This window comes from Syngnathus leptorhynchus, chromosome 10, assembly GCF_054491065.1.
Source record: "Syngnathus leptorhynchus isolate UIUO chromosome 10, UIUO_Slep, whole genome shotgun sequence".
In the NCBI taxonomy this organism is placed as follows: domain Eukaryota; kingdom Metazoa; phylum Chordata; class Actinopteri; order Syngnathiformes; family Syngnathidae; genus Syngnathus; species Syngnathus leptorhynchus.
The window spans coordinates 515966-536097 of NC_141204.1; the positions used below are offsets into that span (position 1 = coordinate 515966).

General features: G+C 45.8%; 3 protein-coding genes across 4 annotated transcripts; all 3 read right to left on the minus strand.

Annotated features, from left to right (window-relative positions):
- Positions 1-1392: 1392 nt before the first annotated feature.
- LOC147049752 (uncharacterized) lies at positions 1393-5523 on the minus strand. Its single transcript, XM_085922975.1, has 8 exons — positions 5198-5523; positions 4437-4576; positions 3723-4374; positions 3163-3661; positions 2789-2859; positions 2611-2701; positions 2420-2538; positions 1393-2152 (listed from the first exon to the last, which is right to left on the minus strand). Exons 1-8 carry the CDS (start codon positions 5387-5389, stop codon positions 1733-1735), a joined length of 2184 nt encoding a protein of 727 aa, XP_085779101.1. The 5' UTR covers positions 5390-5523; the 3' UTR covers positions 1393-1732.
- A 456-nt stretch (positions 5524-5979) lies between these two features.
- tmem97 (transmembrane protein 97) lies at positions 5980-6946 on the minus strand. Its single transcript, XM_085922977.1, has 3 exons — positions 6803-6946; positions 6576-6720; positions 5980-6387 (listed from the first exon to the last, which is right to left on the minus strand). The coding sequence occupies exons 1-3, from the start codon at positions 6917-6919 to the stop codon at positions 6122-6124; spliced, it is 528 nt and encodes a 175-aa protein (XP_085779103.1). The 5' UTR covers positions 6920-6946; the 3' UTR covers positions 5980-6121.
- Positions 6947-7818: 872 nt separating this feature from the next.
- Positions 7819-19719, minus strand: LOC147049754 (ras and Rab interactor 2-like). 2 transcript variants are annotated; one of them, XM_085922972.1, is made up of 12 exons: positions 19454-19719; positions 17817-17905; positions 17236-17333; positions 16423-16627; positions 16201-16312; positions 15963-16035; positions 15746-15837; positions 12275-13807; positions 8991-9299; positions 8604-8735; positions 8346-8509; positions 7819-8176 (listed from the first exon to the last, which is right to left on the minus strand). In XM_085922972.1, the coding sequence occupies exons 2-12, from the start codon at positions 17874-17876 to the stop codon at positions 7820-7822; spliced, it is 3135 nt and encodes a 1044-aa protein (XP_085779098.1). In that variant the 5' UTR covers positions 17877-17905; positions 19454-19719; the 3' UTR covers position 7819. The 2 variants fall into 2 exon arrangements, with proteins under 2 accessions (XP_085779098.1, XP_085779099.1); XM_085922973.1 differs by having other exon boundaries at positions 15755-15837; positions 19454-19718.
- Positions 19720-20132: the final 413 nt, after the last annotated feature.

Here is a 20132-nt window from a genome sequence, read left to right on the forward strand (position 1 = left end):
CTTAACAATTACTACACACATTTACGTGCAAATCAAGGACGGACAGAGGACTGCTACTAATTCAAAGAAAGGATGTCGTTTCTCTTTGGTCCCATTTGAAATGCATTCACGTTGCTTCCGGCTAAGATAGTTTGTCAGGCGTCCATGTTTGAAAATTCTCTTTTGTCTGCCGCTGCTACAGCCGAGTCATTAGCTAGGCAAATGTTCCGCGGAGTATTGGCGTTCTGACTCAAATGAGGGGGCGGAGAGAGCAAAAGTGTCATTTGTGGAATTCACCTACGCGGGGGGTCATGGAGTGTATCGCTGGCAGAAAGGTAAGGGAGGGAAGGAACGCTGTGATCATATTTATTTCCATTCAGCTTTTCTGATCATTCATTACAAGTCAAAGTCAAGTTCAGGGCATTCTCATATGCTCTTTTCAAACTCAAAAGAGAGGACGTGCACAAAAACATTCTCATAATGTTCATCATCCACTTGTAAACGAGACACCCTTTACTTCACAGAGCTGCGTGTCATTTTGATTTCCCTGACATAACAACTGTCTTCATGGTGGTTTAGTGATTAGCACATTGGTTAGCACATTAGTCTCACGCTACTTCCTCTCACATTCTGTTTTAAAAGTAGCCATGTAAGAATAAGCACCCAAAGTCAACTGAGATAAGAGTCCTACTGATCTAAAGTCACAAAATGATCACCCGACTGCAGTCCTGTACAGTATCTTGCATGTATGAGAGGTTCAATACTTTTGGCAAATAAAATAGCCCATTGAACAATGCTAAAGATTTTCAAGATTAAAATCGGCCAAAGGGAAGTTTGCAATCATTTTTGTTGTTTGATGAAGGACTATTGTTACGTGGGACTGGAATCTCAATTCGGGTCCTCTCCAGACAACAGTGTAAGGCTCAGTCAGTCAGTCAGTCAGTCCTGGACAGGTTGCGACTTGATATGACAGGAATGTTAACAGCCTCACTCATCAAACTGTCCACTATTGCGCCACACTATCGTGGTGACTGCATGCTTGACGTCACACAAGCTTTTCTCTTGGAGTCTGCCTGAAACCCTTCTGGATACCATTAGTGCGTTATAGTAGAAAAACAAAAACAACCCAAATAAATCATAAGAATTGAGGCGCACCATCAAGTGCCAACTAAACCCATGACAGTGTCGCCACCTGCTGGTAAATATTATCTTAACACTTTTCTTCAGTAGTTCAGGAAAGTGATCTTTTGCATGATGTGGAAATCGATCCCAAAATGCTGCAATGGCTGCTCATATTTTGCTACAGACGTCAAATCTTTTTTGAGTCACCTACTATTGACTAAGGTGGAGTTGCCCTGCCCTGCCCTGCCCTGCCCTGCCCTGCTAAGAACGACACAATGAGCCATTGCCACTAGATCATCATCAATATCATATCTCTAACACACAAGTTGCCTTGTGAGTGACTCTTAAAACCATCTAAATAAATAAACGGCTCCCTCGCATGATTACATGACGGATGTGAAATTAGAAGTCAGTTTGTCCATCTGTTCTTTATTTCACAGTATTGCAAAAAGTAGAAAATGCTTGCAAAAACAATGTTTTCAAAAGTGACAATCGTTTTGAGTTGGAGTAAAGTGGCACACAACAAATGACGGCGGCCTTCACTCACATCCGGTAGCATCAAATGGACGTTGGCCTTGACACAAATCCAAACTTTTTTGTGACGCGTGTTTGAAGTTGGTAAGGAGCAAGGTCAATGTGTAGGATCATCCTTCTTTTTCTTCTTTTTCTTTTTGTGTGACTTTACTTTGGATTCATTTTGTTGCTGATCGCCTCTGCGGTGGCTTTCCTTTTTTTCCTTTCCGTGTTTTCGACGAGCGTGTTTCGACTTTCCATCGGATGCTACTCCCTCCTTAACTATGTCCCGATCCTCGTTAACTTTTGGAGGGTCGGCACAAACCGTTATGAGCATCTTCTCCTCCCTCATCTTCTTGGCCAAAGTACTTTGGCGCCTATGATGATCCTCTTTGATTCTGTGCTCCCTATGGTAATGATTTGCGCGTTTCCCGTTGTCTCCTCTCTCGTCTTTGTAATCCGCCAATGTAGGATGGTGTTTGCTGCTGCAGCTCGAGTGTCCTTGAGTCTCTTCTGTATGTTTACTTACCAGTATTTTCTGCCCAGCAAACAAAACAAAACAAAAACATTGACTATAGAGAGAATATAACACTATCCCAAGAAATCCAAAGATTATGGCAGCCCACAAAAAGGGTGTTGGGATTTTGTAACCTTTGCATTTGGTGTACAATGTGAAAGGAGATGGATGTCTTGGGTTCCCAACGGTCAGAGCTTAAATTCGCTCGGCCAAAGAGATGAATCATCCCATCCCACGGAGCACAGATGAAAGCACATCAAGGCGTTGTATTGAAAAGGAAATACTCACACGGCCACTGTTGCGATGACAATGGATGGCCGCGTGGCTTTCAGCTTGACTTAAATCTCCCAGGAACTCCTGGCATATCTGGCAGTAAAACCTCAAGACTGGGATGAGGAAATTGAATCCTGCCCCCAAAAACAAAATGGACCGCCTGAAGGCACGTATTCAGGAGCACCGACGACGACAGATTGCTTTACCGTCCTGTTTGAGCAATTCTCCCACTTCTTTCATCAAAGTGTCAATCGGAGTCATTTTTGCTGCTTTGTTTCTTTCACTTTCATCACCTGGCTACAAAATACAAAGGACGAGATGAAAAAGTCGGGCAGGCAGAATGCCGTACGGCGTTCACAACAGTTATCCTAGCAAATTCTTTACCTTGTGTTTCTCATCTGATGACAGAAGTGATGTCTCAACTAGGTGACTTTTTTCCCGCCTCTCCTTGGTTGCTTAAAGAAGCAAAAGCAAAATGTCAGGAGTGGCCACCTAACTGCAATTGGTAAAAGCATAGTACGCTAAGTATATCAGACAGCAAGCGCTTTTGCTCCAGCGACACAAAACCTGATCCTTGATCGCTGGAGAGAGAAAAGAAAGAAATCTTGCATTTGATCGGAGCTAGCGTCATCCAAATCGCCATCAAACATTGTGTAGACTCTACATTTCAAATCATTTCAGGCTCCAAAGGGAGCAGCATCCTTGCAAGCTTGATTTGCAATTCCATGCCATTCTTGAGGAATCTGGAAGAAAATCACCTTGGATGAGTGATTGAAGGGACTCCAAAGCGTTACGCATCTCGGGGCCTTGACACCATTTCAATCCTAACGACGCTGGCGGCCGAGGGCCTGACTCGCTCTCGTTTGTTTGGCCCAAAGCGTTCGAGATCTTTTGGATTTTCTCGCACTCGTCCGGATGAGCAAAGACTCGGCTCGATGACGAGAGACCGCGCAAAATACGGGAATTGGATCCATGGCGGTGGCGCTGTTGAGATGCGTTGGGATCCCGTGTCTTCATTTCATCCCATTTTTTTTCTGTGAGCAATTCTCCAGATGATGGATTTCGTCGCGTGGCGTTCTCGTCGCCGTATAAGAACAAGTCTTCATCTTCGAACTGATCAGCTTTGGGAGCTGTCTGCCATTGGGGCTGAAGCCAGGAAAAGTCATTGCCAACTCTGTCATGAGGGAGGAGCACGCTGTCACTTTCCAGCGACCAAGTCGAAAGCGCGCCCGGAGCTTGTTTGCTTTTACTGGAGGCCTGGAGAGAGAAAGCATTGTTTGTGGACATTTTAGATTCATTACGCGAGACACGGATCTACCTGAATCGTTCGGATTGCCTCTTTGAGAGAGGGCAGCTGGTTTTCCATTTCTTTGTTGGTCATGACCAACTTAAGTCCCTCTAACAAGCGAGCACTACTACTACAACTAGCGGCGGTGTCGCTGCCCATGCGGCCGGGACTCCTTTGCCGCTGTTTGCTTTTAGTACGGCTGCCGCCAGGACTGCTACTCGGTGACGATGACCACCTTGACCTGCTTTTGCTCCGTGCACGACTTTTTCTGGTTTGGCTTCGACTCCGAGCTCGACTCTTGCTTCTCGCTCGACTCTTGCTTCTCGCTCGACTCTTGCTTCTCGCTCGACCCTTGCTTCGCGCTCGACCCTTGCTTCGCGCTCGACCCTTGCTTCGCGCTCGACTCTTGGTTCGCGCTCGACACTTTTCACGAACGCGACTTTTGCTCCTGGTTCTACTCCGACTTCGGCTTCTAGCTCGAGATCTTCCGCGGCTGCGCTCAGGACTCCTGCTGGGGGTTTTACTCCGCTTTTGGAAAGACGGGTCCGACTTGACGGCATTCTTCAGGATACTGGCTGACTTCAATGCGTCGGCCAGGTTGTATTCCATGTTCCCTCTGAGATGATCTGGGAAAGGTTTATTTGCAGCTATGCATCTCAGGAACTCTTCTCCAGCACTGTCACTAAAAAAAGGGATATCAATCAACACCTCGAAGTGGCAAAAGGTCCAGGTAAGACGACATACCTGTTGTCTGGTGTAAGCTTGACAGACATTGGATTCCATTGGGAACCCGGAAGATGCGGTGGCGCCGGAGAGGCAAGCTGTTGGCTGCCTCCCACAGTTATCACCGTACTGCGGTCTATGGAGAACGAGCTGCAGTGGGGCTGAGAGTATCAAGAATTCATGTGAATATGACTTTGCATGAAAGAATTGTGGAATTGATGGCATATTTAAACTATTTCACGTTCCAAGCAACAACATTGGCAGTGGTACCTTCATTTGAGATGTTTCCCAACTTGGCCAATGGTAGCGTAGAAATACGGGCAGTGCTTTGGCAGTAAACTAAGTTAGAAAAGGCTATGTTTTTAGCATGTATCCTATTCTATTCTATTTCTTCTTGCTTACACACGAAACTCTACTTACTTTGATATGCTGTGACAGATCATCTGCCTGGCATGTCCCAGGAATTCGGAAGCGAAATATTTTGAAGTCATTCTCTAAAAAGCGAACGTGTATGTCCACTTACTGAGACTTTCACCGAACATGAGGACAAACTGTCGTCCCGCTTTGTTGACATTGGTCGTAACTAGCTTCTTCGCGAAGTCTGGAGTTACACCGAACTTGATGACGTCGATGTCTAACCCAATTGTACCATACAATCGAATCTAAAAAAAACACTTTATGATTTGGAGGTACGTCCTACTTGAGGACTTCATTTTAACTGCTTTACGAGTCCTAGCTGCCCTCGCCCTTACCCTTCAAGCATGAGCTTGTCGTGTACGTACGTTCATAAAATAGGGTGCTGGAGGTCTTGGAAGAAATTGGCTTCCCATCGGCGGCGCCGAAGACGAAAATTGTCCGGACGGTCGAGGAGGTAAATTTCCGGAAAAAGGCCCACAAGGAGCGCCGACATTGAAGCGAGATCGTGGAACACCGAAAGATGACGGACCGCACGGACGTTGACCGGGCCGGTACATTATTTCTCTTTGGATCAAGCAATCAAGACAAGTGGGATCAATTCAACTGCACAAAATGAACAGCTAGCAACTCCATCGATTCCGTTGCAGCCAAGGCAAGGCAAGGCAAGGAGCCGCGTCAGACCCAAACAAACTCTTCTTCTGCTCAAAACCAGATCGCATACAGCAACACTGCCCCGTACTGAACAGGAGCGTTATTGCAGTTTTGTTTTCAATTTCATTCGTCCAGCTCAAACATCAACAGGAATTTGTTCTATGATCATATCAATAAAATCCACTTCAGAGACACTTGAAAAGCATACTTTGAAAAATGACTTGAGCAGGTTACAGTAAAACAGCTACACAATTTCAAAGACATTTCAAACTAGAGAAATACAAAGTGAACAATGAATGTGTATCTAAAAGGTTGTTTTTATAGAGGCATATTTTATCAGGTTATTAGGATTTTTACAATGTTATTCCAGCTTTTTTTTTTTTTTAACTAAAATAGTTTTTCTTGTTGAGGGTTGATTATTAGGAACTTAATTCCATGATTAGTTTCTTTTTTCCTTGAAAAAGCTCAACCGAAATGGACTCCTATTTCTCCGAAATGAAGATTGCGGGGTTAGCACATTTATAAGATTGTATCTTTCCCACTGTATATATGTATATAAAGGGAAAGGATCGTCAGTGACAAGTCAATGCACTCCATATAAGAGACGAGATTACAAACAAAAGAGGTCTGGCAACATTTCAATGTTTCTTCTTTCCTTTGTTTGGCAATGTATTTCCAAATTTAGTAGGATTGTATGTGGATGACAGCAGCATAGTGAAGAGCAGCAGGACAGGGACAAACAAATACGGAGCATAGATTGCAACGAGCGTCCAACGTTCCTGCCGTGTTTGGGGGCCTTCAATAGTGTACTGATGAAAAATGATGTGGGAGAGAATTGGGATCAATGTGGTGGCGACATGGGTGGAATAAATAATAGCAGGAGTCCTGATCCAGTGACAGCTTCCTGGAAGACAGGAAACAGTTTGGATCCAATCATGAACTTTTCTTTACTCACGGAGTTGACCATGTATTCAAACACTCTCATAAAATGGATTTACTTTTACGCGCACGTTTCTTTCAGAAGGTCTATGATTTGTTTTTGTACTCCTCCCCTCACCATTCAAGTAGGAGTGGAAGTTTGGGTGAACTTACCTTTGTAAAAGGCATATGCTGCAATTGGAAAGAAAGGTATTTGCAGCAAACCCTCACAGACGATGAAAGATTGGAACCACTCTGGCGGCTGAAGGAGCATTGGGTCTTTGAACCCCTTTGAATACCACTGGAATAGGTCTCTCAGCTAGGGGAATGGAATGGATGGCATGGCATGACGGATATTAGACGGACGAATGGGTCTAATAAAGCCATGCAACGATACTTACAGCTTGGGGATACAAATACCCTGGTAGAACTGTTTGCAAGTCAATAAATAACGTGATCGGAATGTGCGATGTAAAATAGAAGACAAATATGGTTTCTAATAAACGAATGCTCTTCATTTTTGATAAGCAAATCAAAGAAATACAACAACACGTTATGACAGACAAATAGAACGTCCCGAGTCTCAAAGCAATGCAGAGAAGGAAGGAAGGAAGGTGGGTGGGTTGGTTTGGGTGAGTGAGTGAGTGAGTGGGTTGGTTCTAGTCACGATCCAGGGGCGGGCTGGGTAGGCGGGCTTTTCCCCGGTTGGCCATCTTCGGTTCGGCCGGTCCGGTGGGCCGATGGGCAGGCCGATGGGCAGGCCGGGGCTTCCGGCCACCAAACAAACCCCCCAAAATCTCTGTCGGCCACGATACAGACAGACTGATGACACCACGCCGCAGGGAAATGAAAGCGTTAGAGTTCGCTTGTCAATTCACACCGGCTGCGGTGCGGTGCGGTTCGGTTCCGAAAGGTTTCCGCATACTTTCAATGTTCTCTGGATTCCGCATCCGGATTTCATCAAGTTGATGAAATGCTACAAACCAGGCAGGAAGTGCGAAGTAGCTCCGACATATTTCAAAATAAAAGCGATCTGCAACCTCGCCCCATAAAAACACACACAATTGCGTTGTTGTGGGGAGATGATAGCTCGTTAAATAAATGAACACGAGTCAGACATTTAAAGAGACAAAAAAAAAAAAAAGAGCTTGAAATGAATTAAAGTCGACTTAAATCACATGAACACAAAACGATTACCCTACGAGAGCTCAAACAAAAGTCAGGAACCAAACTGAAGGAGCAAAGAACAAAGTTTCACTTCTGTCACCGTTTGATTCAACTTTCTCCACAGAGACATCCAAAAGGAGAAGTCGGACTGCTACAAGCACGCTGTTGTGCTCAGCATGGTCCAAGGCCGGAAGCGGTGAACCGTGTCCATCTGCGTGGCCGATGACCAAGAGACTCTCTCTCTCTCACCATTAACGTGACAGTCTGAGGTCCAAATCAGGGGAGGGGGTGGCTGGCTCAGGAGTGAGGTCGTCGGGACTGGCCGAAGAGTCCGGAGGGCCCGAGGCGCGGCGGTAAACAAAATGGAAGGCGGGAGCCTGCGGGCGGCTGTTGAGCTCCGCCTTGATCCTCTGAGGATGGGTGTCTGCTGCCAGCTGCTGGCTGTTGCCCTCCATCAGCAGGAACAAGCCATAGCTGGCAGGGTCAGACACTTTGAACTTTGTCGCGCACAGCTCACACACTTCCTCCACCGTGGCGTAGGGGTGGACCGGGAGGGTCTTAGCGGTGCAGCCGCTATCCAGCCCCTGCAGCGCCACCCGCAGGTAATTCTAGGAGAGAGAAGAAGGAATACATTTTCAGCCATCTTCACACATCGTGCTTTTCCACCCATCAGTCTCACACACACACACACTTTCAAGTCCATTAAGCGGTGCCAATAACCACGATTGTAATTGTACGGAGGAGCGTAATCAATCGCTCGTAATATCTCGGCCTTACTTGGAAGTCATCAAAGGATGGCGCCGAGTGCAGAGTGGTGCGTCGCTGGTGCCACTGGTGCAGCGTGTTCCTCGTCTTGGAGCTCAGCACCCTGGCGGCTTGCTCCTCTTGGAAGTTCCGGATCAATGACATTGCTCCGTACGCGCTCGTCAAATAATAGCCACCTGCGACGACGGGACAGAACCGTGACGCGGCAGCGACGGCAAATGTTAGTCTGGCTCCACGGCGCCAATAAAACGGCGAGCTTTGAACAAACACCTTCTCCGTGAAGCAGCGAGGGATCCAGTAGCTCCATCATGTAAAGTATCTCATTGTCCAGCTGCGGCATGTGGCATTGCGCCAACACGTAGGTCAGCATGGGCAGGAAGTCATCCGCACCGTACAGACGGCCTGAGACACACCCACACGCACACATCTATTTCCAACTCTTTTTTTTTTTTTTAAGACATCCAAAGAGTGGCATAGACGTACGTAAATATTAGATTGCGCAACTTCCATTTTCACTAGACACAGTGGTTTTCCTTTTTGTCACTGTGGGCTGAATGATTCAAAATCCCAATGAGGTTTCAAATCTGTAGCTTTACCGATTGAAATGTTCTTGGAAGCAATCACCCTTTGTGTGGTAGAATTTGAAAGCTGTGCTACCTGAATTGTCTTCCATAATGGTGTAGATGAGTTTGCAAACCCTCAGCAGCATGGTGACCTTCTTTTCCGGAGAGTACAGCTTGCACATGGTGTGAAACTTGCACTTGATCTTCTCTATAGCCATGGGATCTGGCGGCACGGTGTCCTCCACGCCCATTTCCTGCGGCTGTCGAGCTTTGGCCAGAGACATGTTGTCCCTCAGCTCCTGCCATTCCCCGCTGCGCACTTGAAACTCCTGCAGTGCTGCACTAATCATGGCTTTGAGAGGCTTCAGCACACACTTGTGCATGGCTTTCTCTAAGACGTGGTCTGAAAAGAGGAGGAAAAGAACGGAGGTGGTCACATTTCACAGAACATCATTAGTGCTGGCTGGCACCACTTTACTTTTTTCCCCTGTGGAATCGAAAAAGACTGCCGACTGCCATTGCTATTCATTAAATGGCCACACGGTGGCGCCAAACCCGTTCTAATAGGAAAATTGTACATTGTTGTTGCCAAGAAACAGTGCTGAATTGACTAAAAGTAAGAGAGGAACAAATTTGAGCCTACTGCATGTAGTTAAGGGAATGCACATAATTCTGCTGCATTTCTCTCATCTTCTAGATGATACCAATACATCGAGAAGACTTTTGTTTTTGGGGAAGATCGGTTGATAGTACATAAATGTTCAAACAGGTCATTGTAAATGACTGGGTTTTTCAGGAGACTGACACAATACCATGGACCTGTGGAGTTTGCATGGATCACAGCGTTGTTATTATTATTATTATTATTATTGTGACCTGCGTTGTTCTCAATGTTTTTGCTAGTATGCAAATCTATTTATTTGGTCCAAAAAATCTTTGTTTCAAAAAACTCCACAAGAGATGCAAAAAGCCAGAGCACTTTTACAGCTTGAAGCTGAGAACATCAACCGTGTTGTTGGGGGAGGAACAAGGGTAGGGAAGAGAAAAGTGCGCACGAGAAGCGGAAATGTGCCAGTATGACTTTTTTTTTTTTTTGACAAACACATGCCATGATATCATCCAGACAGGATGGAAAGCAAACCGCAGCACTGCTGAATAAGGAGGAATGCGCGCGTGTGTGTGCGTGTGTTTGCATTTGTGCTGCTGACTCTTCTCTCCAAAATAAGGTCAAGTCAGTTGTTTTATTTTCTGCCTCAACATAGGAGAATTCTTCCACAGCACTACTGATCATGGAATCATGTAAATCCCATCACATGTGTTGCTGCCTCAGCTCAACTGGAACTAAAGAGCTGGAAATAGACTGCACTTGTGCAAGACAGCACATTCTCACTTTCCCGTTTAAGTACAAAGTGAATCACAGCTTCCAGTATGTCTATACAGACCTTCAAGCCTGGTCTTTGTGTTTGTCAGCATTCTTCAAAGACTGAGTCGTTTTCATTGACTCAAGTGGTTAACTTTTCTTTCTAGTTATACTTTTAAAAATGAACAATACAAAAAGTGTCTGTCCAATGAATACTACATGCTTTGAGCCTGGAAGAGATTCTTTTACTTTTAAATCCATCATCCATTTGAGGCAGCCACCACAGTGTTTGGGAGTCAAAAATAGCCCGGACGGATGGACGAACCAACGAACGAGAGAGAGGCGTTTCTGGAATCTGTCACTCGTCTCCTGATACAGAGATTGCTTACTTCCTGCTAAAGTGACACAGTCTCAACATAGCTTTTCTACCTGCCCTCGGGTCAAACAAAACAAAACAATTCACATTGAAGGGAACACAGTGGCTGTCTTCCTTACAAATATGTAAGCAAGTATGTTTTATCAGACACATTTTTTTTATTTTTTATGATTAGACTGCCGACCAAGGACAAACACCGTTGGGAACGTTAGAGTGACCATGAATTTCTTTGGTGGGCACAAAACAGCATCTCTTTTGTTATCTCATTGTTTGGATCTTCAGACTGAATTGCTCTAAGTGTACATTCAGGCTGGCCGCTGTTCCACGTATAAGTATAAACGAATCCAAAAAGAGGTTTTCATACATACAATAGGACACCCGCAATAGTGCTTTCAAATAATAACTGAATAAATTGGCAGCAGTTTCAAAAAAGGCACCAGAATTGCGCTTTCAGAGTAGGTCAATTCATTGGTCTGTGTGCACAGTATAAGACAAGGGGGTCCATTCTTCTAAGCATACCCTCCCTCAGATTTCAGCACCCTACTCACGTCCCCATCTCAAAGAAGTCCCTGGAAAACTCCAATCAAAAACAAACCTCTTCAGTGTATAACCCCTTTTGTTCCCATTGCCGTTGTGATGAGGAAGGTCTCATACACACACACACATTCACTTGAATTAGTCAAGCAAATGTGTATGCTAAATACATTTGGGACAGCATCTGGAATAGCACTTAGGAAAAGAAAGCGTCACAAAGAAAAAATGCCAAGTGAGAGTCTGCAAAATAGACAGACTGCAAAATAGACAGGACAGGACAGGAGGGAAGGAGCCAGGGGCCTTGCTTCCAATGCTCGCTCGCTCGCTCGCTCGCTTTGATGTAAGAAGGATTACAAGAGCGCATCTTGGGATTGATTCAGCTGGGCATCGACACGACCAAATAGCGTGCAACAACAGCGCCACTCATTGCAAATTGTTTCTTCGTGATGCCAAGCAGCCTTCGTTGGGCCCAAGGTAAAAAGTCATCCTTTTGTTTCTTTCCAAAAGGTCGAATATTCTTTCGCCGGGTGTGGGTGGACATGTGTTTGACCCAGTGAGAAAGGTCAAGAGAAAGAGAGAGAAACGAGAAAGCAAAGCAAAGACCGCAAATAAGATGAACACAGACAACCTGTCCGGCCCTGCAGTTGAGACGATGGATACGTCACAAACACATCAAATGGCTTGCCGTTTGCTTGGGAAAAGAAAAAGAAACAACATTTCCACTACAACATGCTTACACATGAGACAAACTCCCGCCTCCTTGACAATGAGGGCTTTATGCTCCTACGGTTGGAATGGTGCGACCGCCGGCATTCCAGAAGATTAGAAAGTCAAGCGCTGAGACCACATTTTCACTCAAATGTTACATCTATAGGCAATTCAATGTGAAGATGACTATCGCTGATATGACCTGGCTGCAAGCAGCAGCAGCAGCAGCAGCAGCAGCAGCAGCAGCAGCAGCAGCAGCAGCAGCAGCAGCAGGTTGATGTTGCCAACTTGAGCTTAGTGGCAGAACCCCTCCTCCCTCCTCTATGCCAGACAAGACACTGGCCCCCATTCAGAGATACATACAAAATAAATCATTGTCAAAAAGAATGCATAAGCGTACCTATTTGGTCTTCAGGTATGAGGCTCTCAATGGGCAAACCCAGTTCTGAGCTTTGTCGCAGGTAACTCTTCATTTGTGTGAGAAACTGCCGCAGCGTCTGAAGGAGTTCCAGTCCAGAGGCAAAGCTTTGCCAGGTCGGGGTGCCCGCCCCTTCCCCCATGTAGCTCAGGTAGTCCTGCACCAGGGAGCCAAAGTAGGAGGCTTTGTCTTTGGACAATTCCACCACCCTGCGAATGGCTCTCTTCTCTGGTGTCAACAGGGAGCTAAAAACGCCACTCATCTTGCGCAGATGACCTCGCAGGGCTTTCTGGAGGACTAAAGCGCTGGCGCTGGGCCGCCGCCTCGTCCTGTGCCCGGGCGGTATCATGGTCAGGTCCTGGTCTTGGTCCTGGTCGCTTTCCGGGCCGACGTCGTAGTCGGGCTCCTCTTCGTCGTCCTCGTCCTCCGTGCTACAATACAGAAGATGGGACGAGGGCAGCGAAAGGGGGAGGTGGGTGTTGAAATCGGCCACCGTGGGTGGACTCGGGTCATGGAGAGGAGGGAGGAAGAAAGGCGACGACTGAGAGAAATCCAGGGAGTCTGAAGAATCCGTGGAAAGGCTCACGTCACTGAGACGCTGGCTCATCCCATTCTGGCATTGCTCTCCTGCTTCTTCTCCAGCGCTTTGGCGCACCGGCGCTTGTTGGCTTACGGTCATTGCGTCGGCGAGACTGCTGCGGGGCTGCGTGCGAGCTTTGCCGCTGCTCTGCTGAGATAGTTTGGCCTTCAGAAGCGCCTTTTCAATCGTTTGCTCCTCTAGCGCCAGGTGACACTGGGCATCCTCCAGGGAGGGAGACGGGGAGGATTTGGCCCTTCGAGGCGAGGAGGAGAGAGACGCCAAAGAGATGGGGAAAGAAGGTCTCGGGATGGAGATAGGGGAGCTGATGCCGAGTCTCTTGGGAGGAGACGACGAGGGGCTGCCGATACTGAGTGAAGAACCCAGACGGGATAAGAGGCTACTGCTGCGCTCCTTGTCTTCCGCCTTCTCCTTGGGGACATTGATCCAGGCAATTTTCTCTGGCATACTGCGCTGCCGGACGGGAGGGGCCAACTGTGGCGGACGACTGGGCGGCGGAGAGCGTGACGTGGTGTCTCGGGCGCTTGGCTCTTTTTCTCCTTGTACTTGCGTGTCGCTGCCAAGGCTAAACGCCTTATTTTCAATGGACTCTTGCTTGTCACTGATATTGGACTTACAAGTCGCCGGCCGGTTGCTGGGATTTTCACTCGGATCACAAGACTTGAATTCAGGACTGTGCTCGCTCTCTGGTTGATGAACCTTAATGAAAAGTGGGTTGATGAAGCAGAGCGCCCCGTTAGACTGGCAACAGTCAAGCTCCGAAGGGGTGCGAGTTTCCAGTCGAGGGCGGCTCGGGGCGGCCGCAACGGAGAGTGCTCGCTGGCCGGGTGGAGGTCCTCTGTCAGGAGCTCTGGCTCCAATGGAAAAGGACGAGGAGGAACCCTTCCTCTTCTCACAGCGTTCACTGTCCCAGAAACCTGGAGAATGACAAATGACATTGATTAGCGGTGTGATGGAATGTTATATGCTACTAAAAAAATTCTGTCATGACAAAAAAGCAACCTGTGACTAGTTTTATTCATGTATCGACCATTGCGGGCGTCGTTAGCATTAGACGTTGCACAGCAGTATGCGCAAATCACCAGAACGCTATACAGAGTTGATGACATCTGTGGAAATAAACTCACGCCATCATTAAGCTCTTCTCCGCATGCAAGACAATTACAGCAAAGAGTGCTTTTCAAGGCCGTGAGTGAGCGTCAGGTGTGGTGCGGTGATGCGCCTCGAGATTCTTTCCGACGAAAAGGTGTGCCGTGGATAAAAAAAATAAAAAGTTGGCAAACACTGCTCCAGAATACATGTAAAGACCTGAAGGAGCAACTAACTAAGTAACTAACTTCAGACGCAAATAGAGACGACGCATGTGGAGAAACTAGAAAGGAAAAGTGGCAAAAAAGCTCCGGAAAATATTCTGCCTCAGCTAGTCACATAAGAATCTCTCAAAATTTGCATCATTTCATCTTCGGAAACAAAATGTGACTTTTTGTTTTTTTTATATCTTCTCACTGTGTTTCCAGCACATCTGATATATGCCTGACTCAAACTTCTCCTCTCGGTGAGTCAACACAAGCACTTCAGCTTTAAATATAGCCCGCAACCACAGCTGCTCCTTGTTTTTTTTTTTTTTAACAAGCACAAAAATATCATTTTCAAGGCAATGTCACGCACCGATAACTTTCTCAAGTCCCGCCTGTGGCAGGCAGTCAAAGGAGAAATATAAAGAGAGATACAGCACTGGTACCAGACACAGAGCAACTCTTCCCGAGCAGAAAAACAATAGATGACAACAATACTCACTGTGATCCCAAAACGTGACGACAAACAAAGGAGAGGTTTGTCTGGGACAGAGTCCAAAATCTCAGCGTCTCCAAGTCCACTCCGACTCAACATTTGTTCAGATTTGTTTCTGGGATGGCTGTATGATAGAGTATGTCCAGCTCACTCTGTCGCTCTCTCTCTCTCTCTCTTTCTCTTTCCCTCCCTCTAAGTCTTTCAGTGACGCATGGCCAAGCCCCGTTTGCCCTCCCACTCTACACTTGTTTACGATCCAGTCTTCTTTACAACATGTTTTGATTGAACTTGTTCGTATTCGTGTTGCCCAATAGCTCTTTCTTGGAAAATGCAATTTCTCAGTACAGACGATTTCGTGTTGTACTAAAAGGATTTGGATCAAAAGGGGGATTTGCATGCACAAAATATCCTTTCAGTAATCTATGTGCATTTGTACATTGCTTTTGTTAATTGTATTTTGAACACATTTCCGCACAATCTCCACGCCATGGTCATCTGATCCAAACGTTGATTGTACGTTTTAAGTTGGCAAATGACGCAGCATTGTCAGAATGACGTCCTTCCATTCACTGCCTGTGTTGACTAACGAGTCGAATGGCACTGGGAAGAAAAGGCCAGTGAAAGGGGTTCTTTTTCTCAATCAAAGGAGTCGGATGGGGACGAGGCTCGAATGTGGGCTCTACTTTTGTTGCACGAAAGGCAAACGGAGCACTTCAAAGCCTCAGACGGAGGCTCGCTCTCATGCACAATCCAGCTCAAACTGCTTTCAATTCAAAAGTAGTGTAGTAGATTGAAGTCAGGGTGGGTGGTGGGATGACCTTTCACACTGGACGCCTACCTTTACATGAGGGAAAAGGCCCAGTTGTGACTCAACAGCCTGTTGAACTAAACTCATCCTTAAGAATACTATGTGTGGTCTAACACCCAAAAATAGGCACATTAAATGAGGTCAACGGGCACCAATGACATTGTCTGCTAGGCCAGCTTAGCGCCAGCTAATAGTAACGGAATAGTAACGCCCGTACAAAGAGCAAAATCCAAATGATCCAAATGCTATTGAATACCATCGGTACCTGCTCCAAGTTGAGCAAGCTCGGCAGAGGTTTTGGCTGAAGCGATGGCTTCTGGGAGCTTCAAGGTGAAGGGAAGCACATCCCTGAGAAAAAGGCAACAAAAGCAGAATGAAATGGAGCAAAACTACAAAAGAAGAATCAAGTTGAAGCAGGAGGGATTAAAAGCCTACCAGTCGCCCAAATGAGTGATTGCGAAGAATGAACTTACCTGCTGATGCAGCAGAAAGCCACAAGGCGAAACAGGTCCGCAAAACTCAGGCCGGATCCTTCCAAAGAAAAAGCTGGAGAACAATGAAGGAAGGAATAGAGTCATTGCAGGGCACCATCAAGCTTTCATCTTTTGATGCTATCTATTTGTCAGAACAAGCAAGGTCAAGTCGAAACGATAGCACAATGAGACGCCGATGCGCTTTAAAATCAGGAAGATAGAAAGTGTCGAAACCTACTGTACTGGCTCTCTTTGACAACAAAGTCTTTGACAGGAAGTGGAGAGTGCTTGTCCATGCGTAAAGATATGACCTTTTTCTGCAAGCTCCAAGACTTCCGCACCACAAATGTCTACGGGCCAGGGGAAGAAACAGAAGAGCTTCACATCAAACGGACACTTGGATTTCAGACGCCCACTTCTGATTGATGCTGCTTTATTCTTTTTATGATCGTTTCCTTACTCCGGGCGCTCGGTCCTGTAGGATCCGTACGGCGTCCTGATGGCTTAGATCAAGTTGGAGCCACACACAATGCGTATTGATTAATCTGTCCAAAACACTGAGTCGCCGATGGAGGGAATCGTAGCCCGAGTCCCTGACTCCGGTCGCCGCCGTGTCAGAACAAGGGGACGCTTGGAGGAAGAGACCCCCGACTTCTTGGCTCAGCCTGAAAAGCAAGCAAGATGGAAAGGAAGAGTGCCGCCATGGGGATGAGCAAGCAGGAAGTTTCACAGGAAGGCAACATGCCAACGCATCCTATTTGCTTCTCGCGCTTAAGTCGAGAGATGTATTACCGCACCAAAAAGGCCAACGAAAATCCCTTACTCAATGCAGGTGTAAACACCCACAGGTAAAAAAAAAAAAAAAAAAGTTCCAGAACAGGCACAAGCATGTTGGAAAAGGAAAAACAATTTGCTGATTTGTCATGAGAGCAGCACAGGTTGAGCCAGCATCGAATTTTCAATTGAATCCGGATCAGTAAAGTCCACAGAACTGGACTTCATCTAACACTTTTAATCATTACTATGTCATGACTTTTGTAATTATTTTAGTGCCCCTTTAAGAGAGGTAAGCCAACAATGAAGCCCTAAATGAGTGTTTTTATGATGGGGAAAAAAAAGAGGTACGTCAACATCTGGTGATCATCTACTTCTTTCTCCACAGCAATGGACAAGAAAAACTCAATTGTGCTCTCTGCTGTCTGTATTGTGCTAGTGCGTTCTATTAGATCAACAAACAGTAAGTACGTACGTACGTAGCTGAAGGATAGCTCACCCGTGCATTGAATCCGTCTTGTGCTCTTCTATTGGCTCAGGCTTTTTCCCCATCTCCTTTTTCAAAGTGCCAATTTCCAAAGCAAAGGATTCAATCAACTACAAAAGCAAAAGCAAAAGAAAGGCAAATACTCCATTTCCTTTCCCAGTTGAACATTTTCTCTGCTGAACTGATGTCATTTGTTTCATTTCCCTCTTGTTCAGTCTCTCTATCATCAACATGAGTCACAAAAAGATCAGCTCAGCAGTGGCCAAAAAGCCAGAAGCACGCAAGGTGAGCATTCCAAAAGCCCACTTGGACAGTGGACAGACACCATTTGGAATTTCGCAGTAGTGCAATGTAAACCTTGGTTTTTTTGGATACATTTGCTACATAAATTGCATTCAGATAGACTTGCTTTACGCAAATCAATCAATCTATCAATAAATAGATAGTCAAAAAACAACAAGAACAACAAATTTGAGGGGAGCGACACACCAAAGTCAATATTTCCTGTTTTCTACAGGCAAAACAGGCAAAAAGCTAGACTCCAACTCACTTCCCTTTTGAAAAACAGTCGTGATGCGTTGACATGTACGGACCTTGAAAAAACTACTTTTCCTCTCCCGTTTGGAAGGCTGCCGGATGTTAGGGCTGGACATCTTGTCGGACCTCCTGGACAGCTAGCTCCCTGGAAAGGCAAATTCAAGCACGACAATTATGATCGTTAAAGCTGCAGAAATGAGGTACAGTATTTGGAGGCGACAGACAGACAAAGCAAAACATTTCTACTCATTCACACCTACGGATAGTCTTCCAACACTTCACCTACCATGCACGTGTTAGGAATGCAGAACCGACACCTCTTGTCAAAACAAAAGCACGTGTTGGCCATTTTGGGAGTTCTATCCATCCGTCCGTCCGTCCGTCCACCCACCCATTGTCTATCGTGGGCGTGCTGGGGCCTATCCCAGCTATCATGGGGCACCCTGAACTGGGTGCAGCATTTTGGGAGTTCAGTTGTCAAATGTGTCTTTCCATTTGTGTGAGCCACATATGACTCAAAGTCCAGGCCGGAAAACCAGGAAGTCCAAGGAATATAAAACACTTTGCCAGCACGTGTTCATTTATATTGCCAGGCACAGTAAAGTTTCTTGTCAAATTAATGGAATGCCATCAAGATATGACTGAGTGGCAAAGATGGATGTAGGAGGCAGACCACCGCCTCCACGGAATCACCGGTCAAACTCAAAACTTCCATTTGCATTCACTTGACAGCCAAGAAAAACTTCAAGTGGAGGACACAACGACGAGATTACAAAGAGTCGGCCGGATATGGCCAACGCGACCCTAGGTCTTGACAGGTAAGGTAGCGATTCCCCTCCAAAGCACTGCATTACGTCCTTGAGTACTGTTTATAAATTTGACATTGGTGCAGCAAGCATCACCAAATTAACTTCTGCATGTGCAAGTTATTGTATTACAGTCAATTCCTGACTTTGGTTTGACTTTGCATAGTACATCACTGGAGTGTTTTGTTGGTCCTCAACACTTTTTAGCTGATTTGAGACTTAGGTTCAAAAATACCATTGCCTGTGAATGGAAGAAAGAATCAGACAGTGCATGACCTTAAGTTGAGACGGAGCACAAGTGGCAACTTTAAACAGCTATGTAATTACCTTGCAAACAATACATTACACACTGAGTTGCAAACGTTCAGGGGGGGGGGCATTACAGGACTTAGAAGAATAATACTTAAAGCGTGGAAAAGAGAAAAAAAAAAAAAAAACACCACAGGGCGGATTGGGGTTTTGGAGGGTTTATATGAAATATCACACACCTCAGTTGGGAAAGACTTAAGGGGATTTATTTCCACGACAACGTCATTTGTCATCAGTTTAAACAATAAAACATAAAAAAATGGATTGAAAAGTGAATGTTTGATGGCACAATACAAACGAGCGCATTTGAGATCGAGACTCGATCGCTAAATGTGTAAAAGCGTGTCAATGAGCATTTGCTTGTTCATCGACGGAAGCCGTCCGTTCAAACAGAACAGGTGCTAGGTAGACAGGCAGGCAAGTTGAGCAGCAAGTTGACCCACCGACCGACCGACCGGCCAGTTCTTTGCACCTCATGCAATCAAACTACGACCGGCCGACCGACCGACAGACCGGTTCGGGGGAAAGCGCGGAACGATCACTTACGAATGCCCACACAAACTTGAAACGATACTTACTCAGCGATGGGAAAATGGTCAGAAGAAACCCCCACTCCAACGATAAGATCTTTAAGGGTCCATAGCGTAGTCACTTCATCAAACACTGTGAACTCAATACATTCTCCAAGCAAATAAAGTAAACAAGATTACGACACACACAACCGGCGTCTTCTTTCCATGATACTGCGCTCGCTCGCTCGCTCGGTTTCTCTCCAGACTTGGCTGCGTTTCCCTCTTTGTGGAACTTTTGGCTGAGTTTCGACGCACAGTAAGGCTTCCGCTTACACCATTTCACAATAAAATAAAAACACCGGCGTGACGTTTATTGGACATGCCCGAAAATTGAGAAATGTATTCGGCACGGATGACTTAAAGATGGTTCCAATTAAAAGGATGATGACAGGGACGACAGTTAGGAATGATCACTTCTTGGTCAGACCTTTAAATTAGATGTTAAAATAATAATAAAAAGAGTCATGTTAAAAACAAGAATTAAGGTACTTTCTTTGCTGTGTTTGAAAGGTGGAAACAAGGATGCCAGTTTCATTTTTTGCCATTTGAAACAGATGGGGGAAAAAAAATCCCCTTTTAGAAAATACAGCTGACGACAGCTTAAAGCCCATGTCACAATTTGGTGATTTTTTTTCTATTTTCATAAAACCAAACAATGAGTCAACACACATCTTGGGTGTTATTT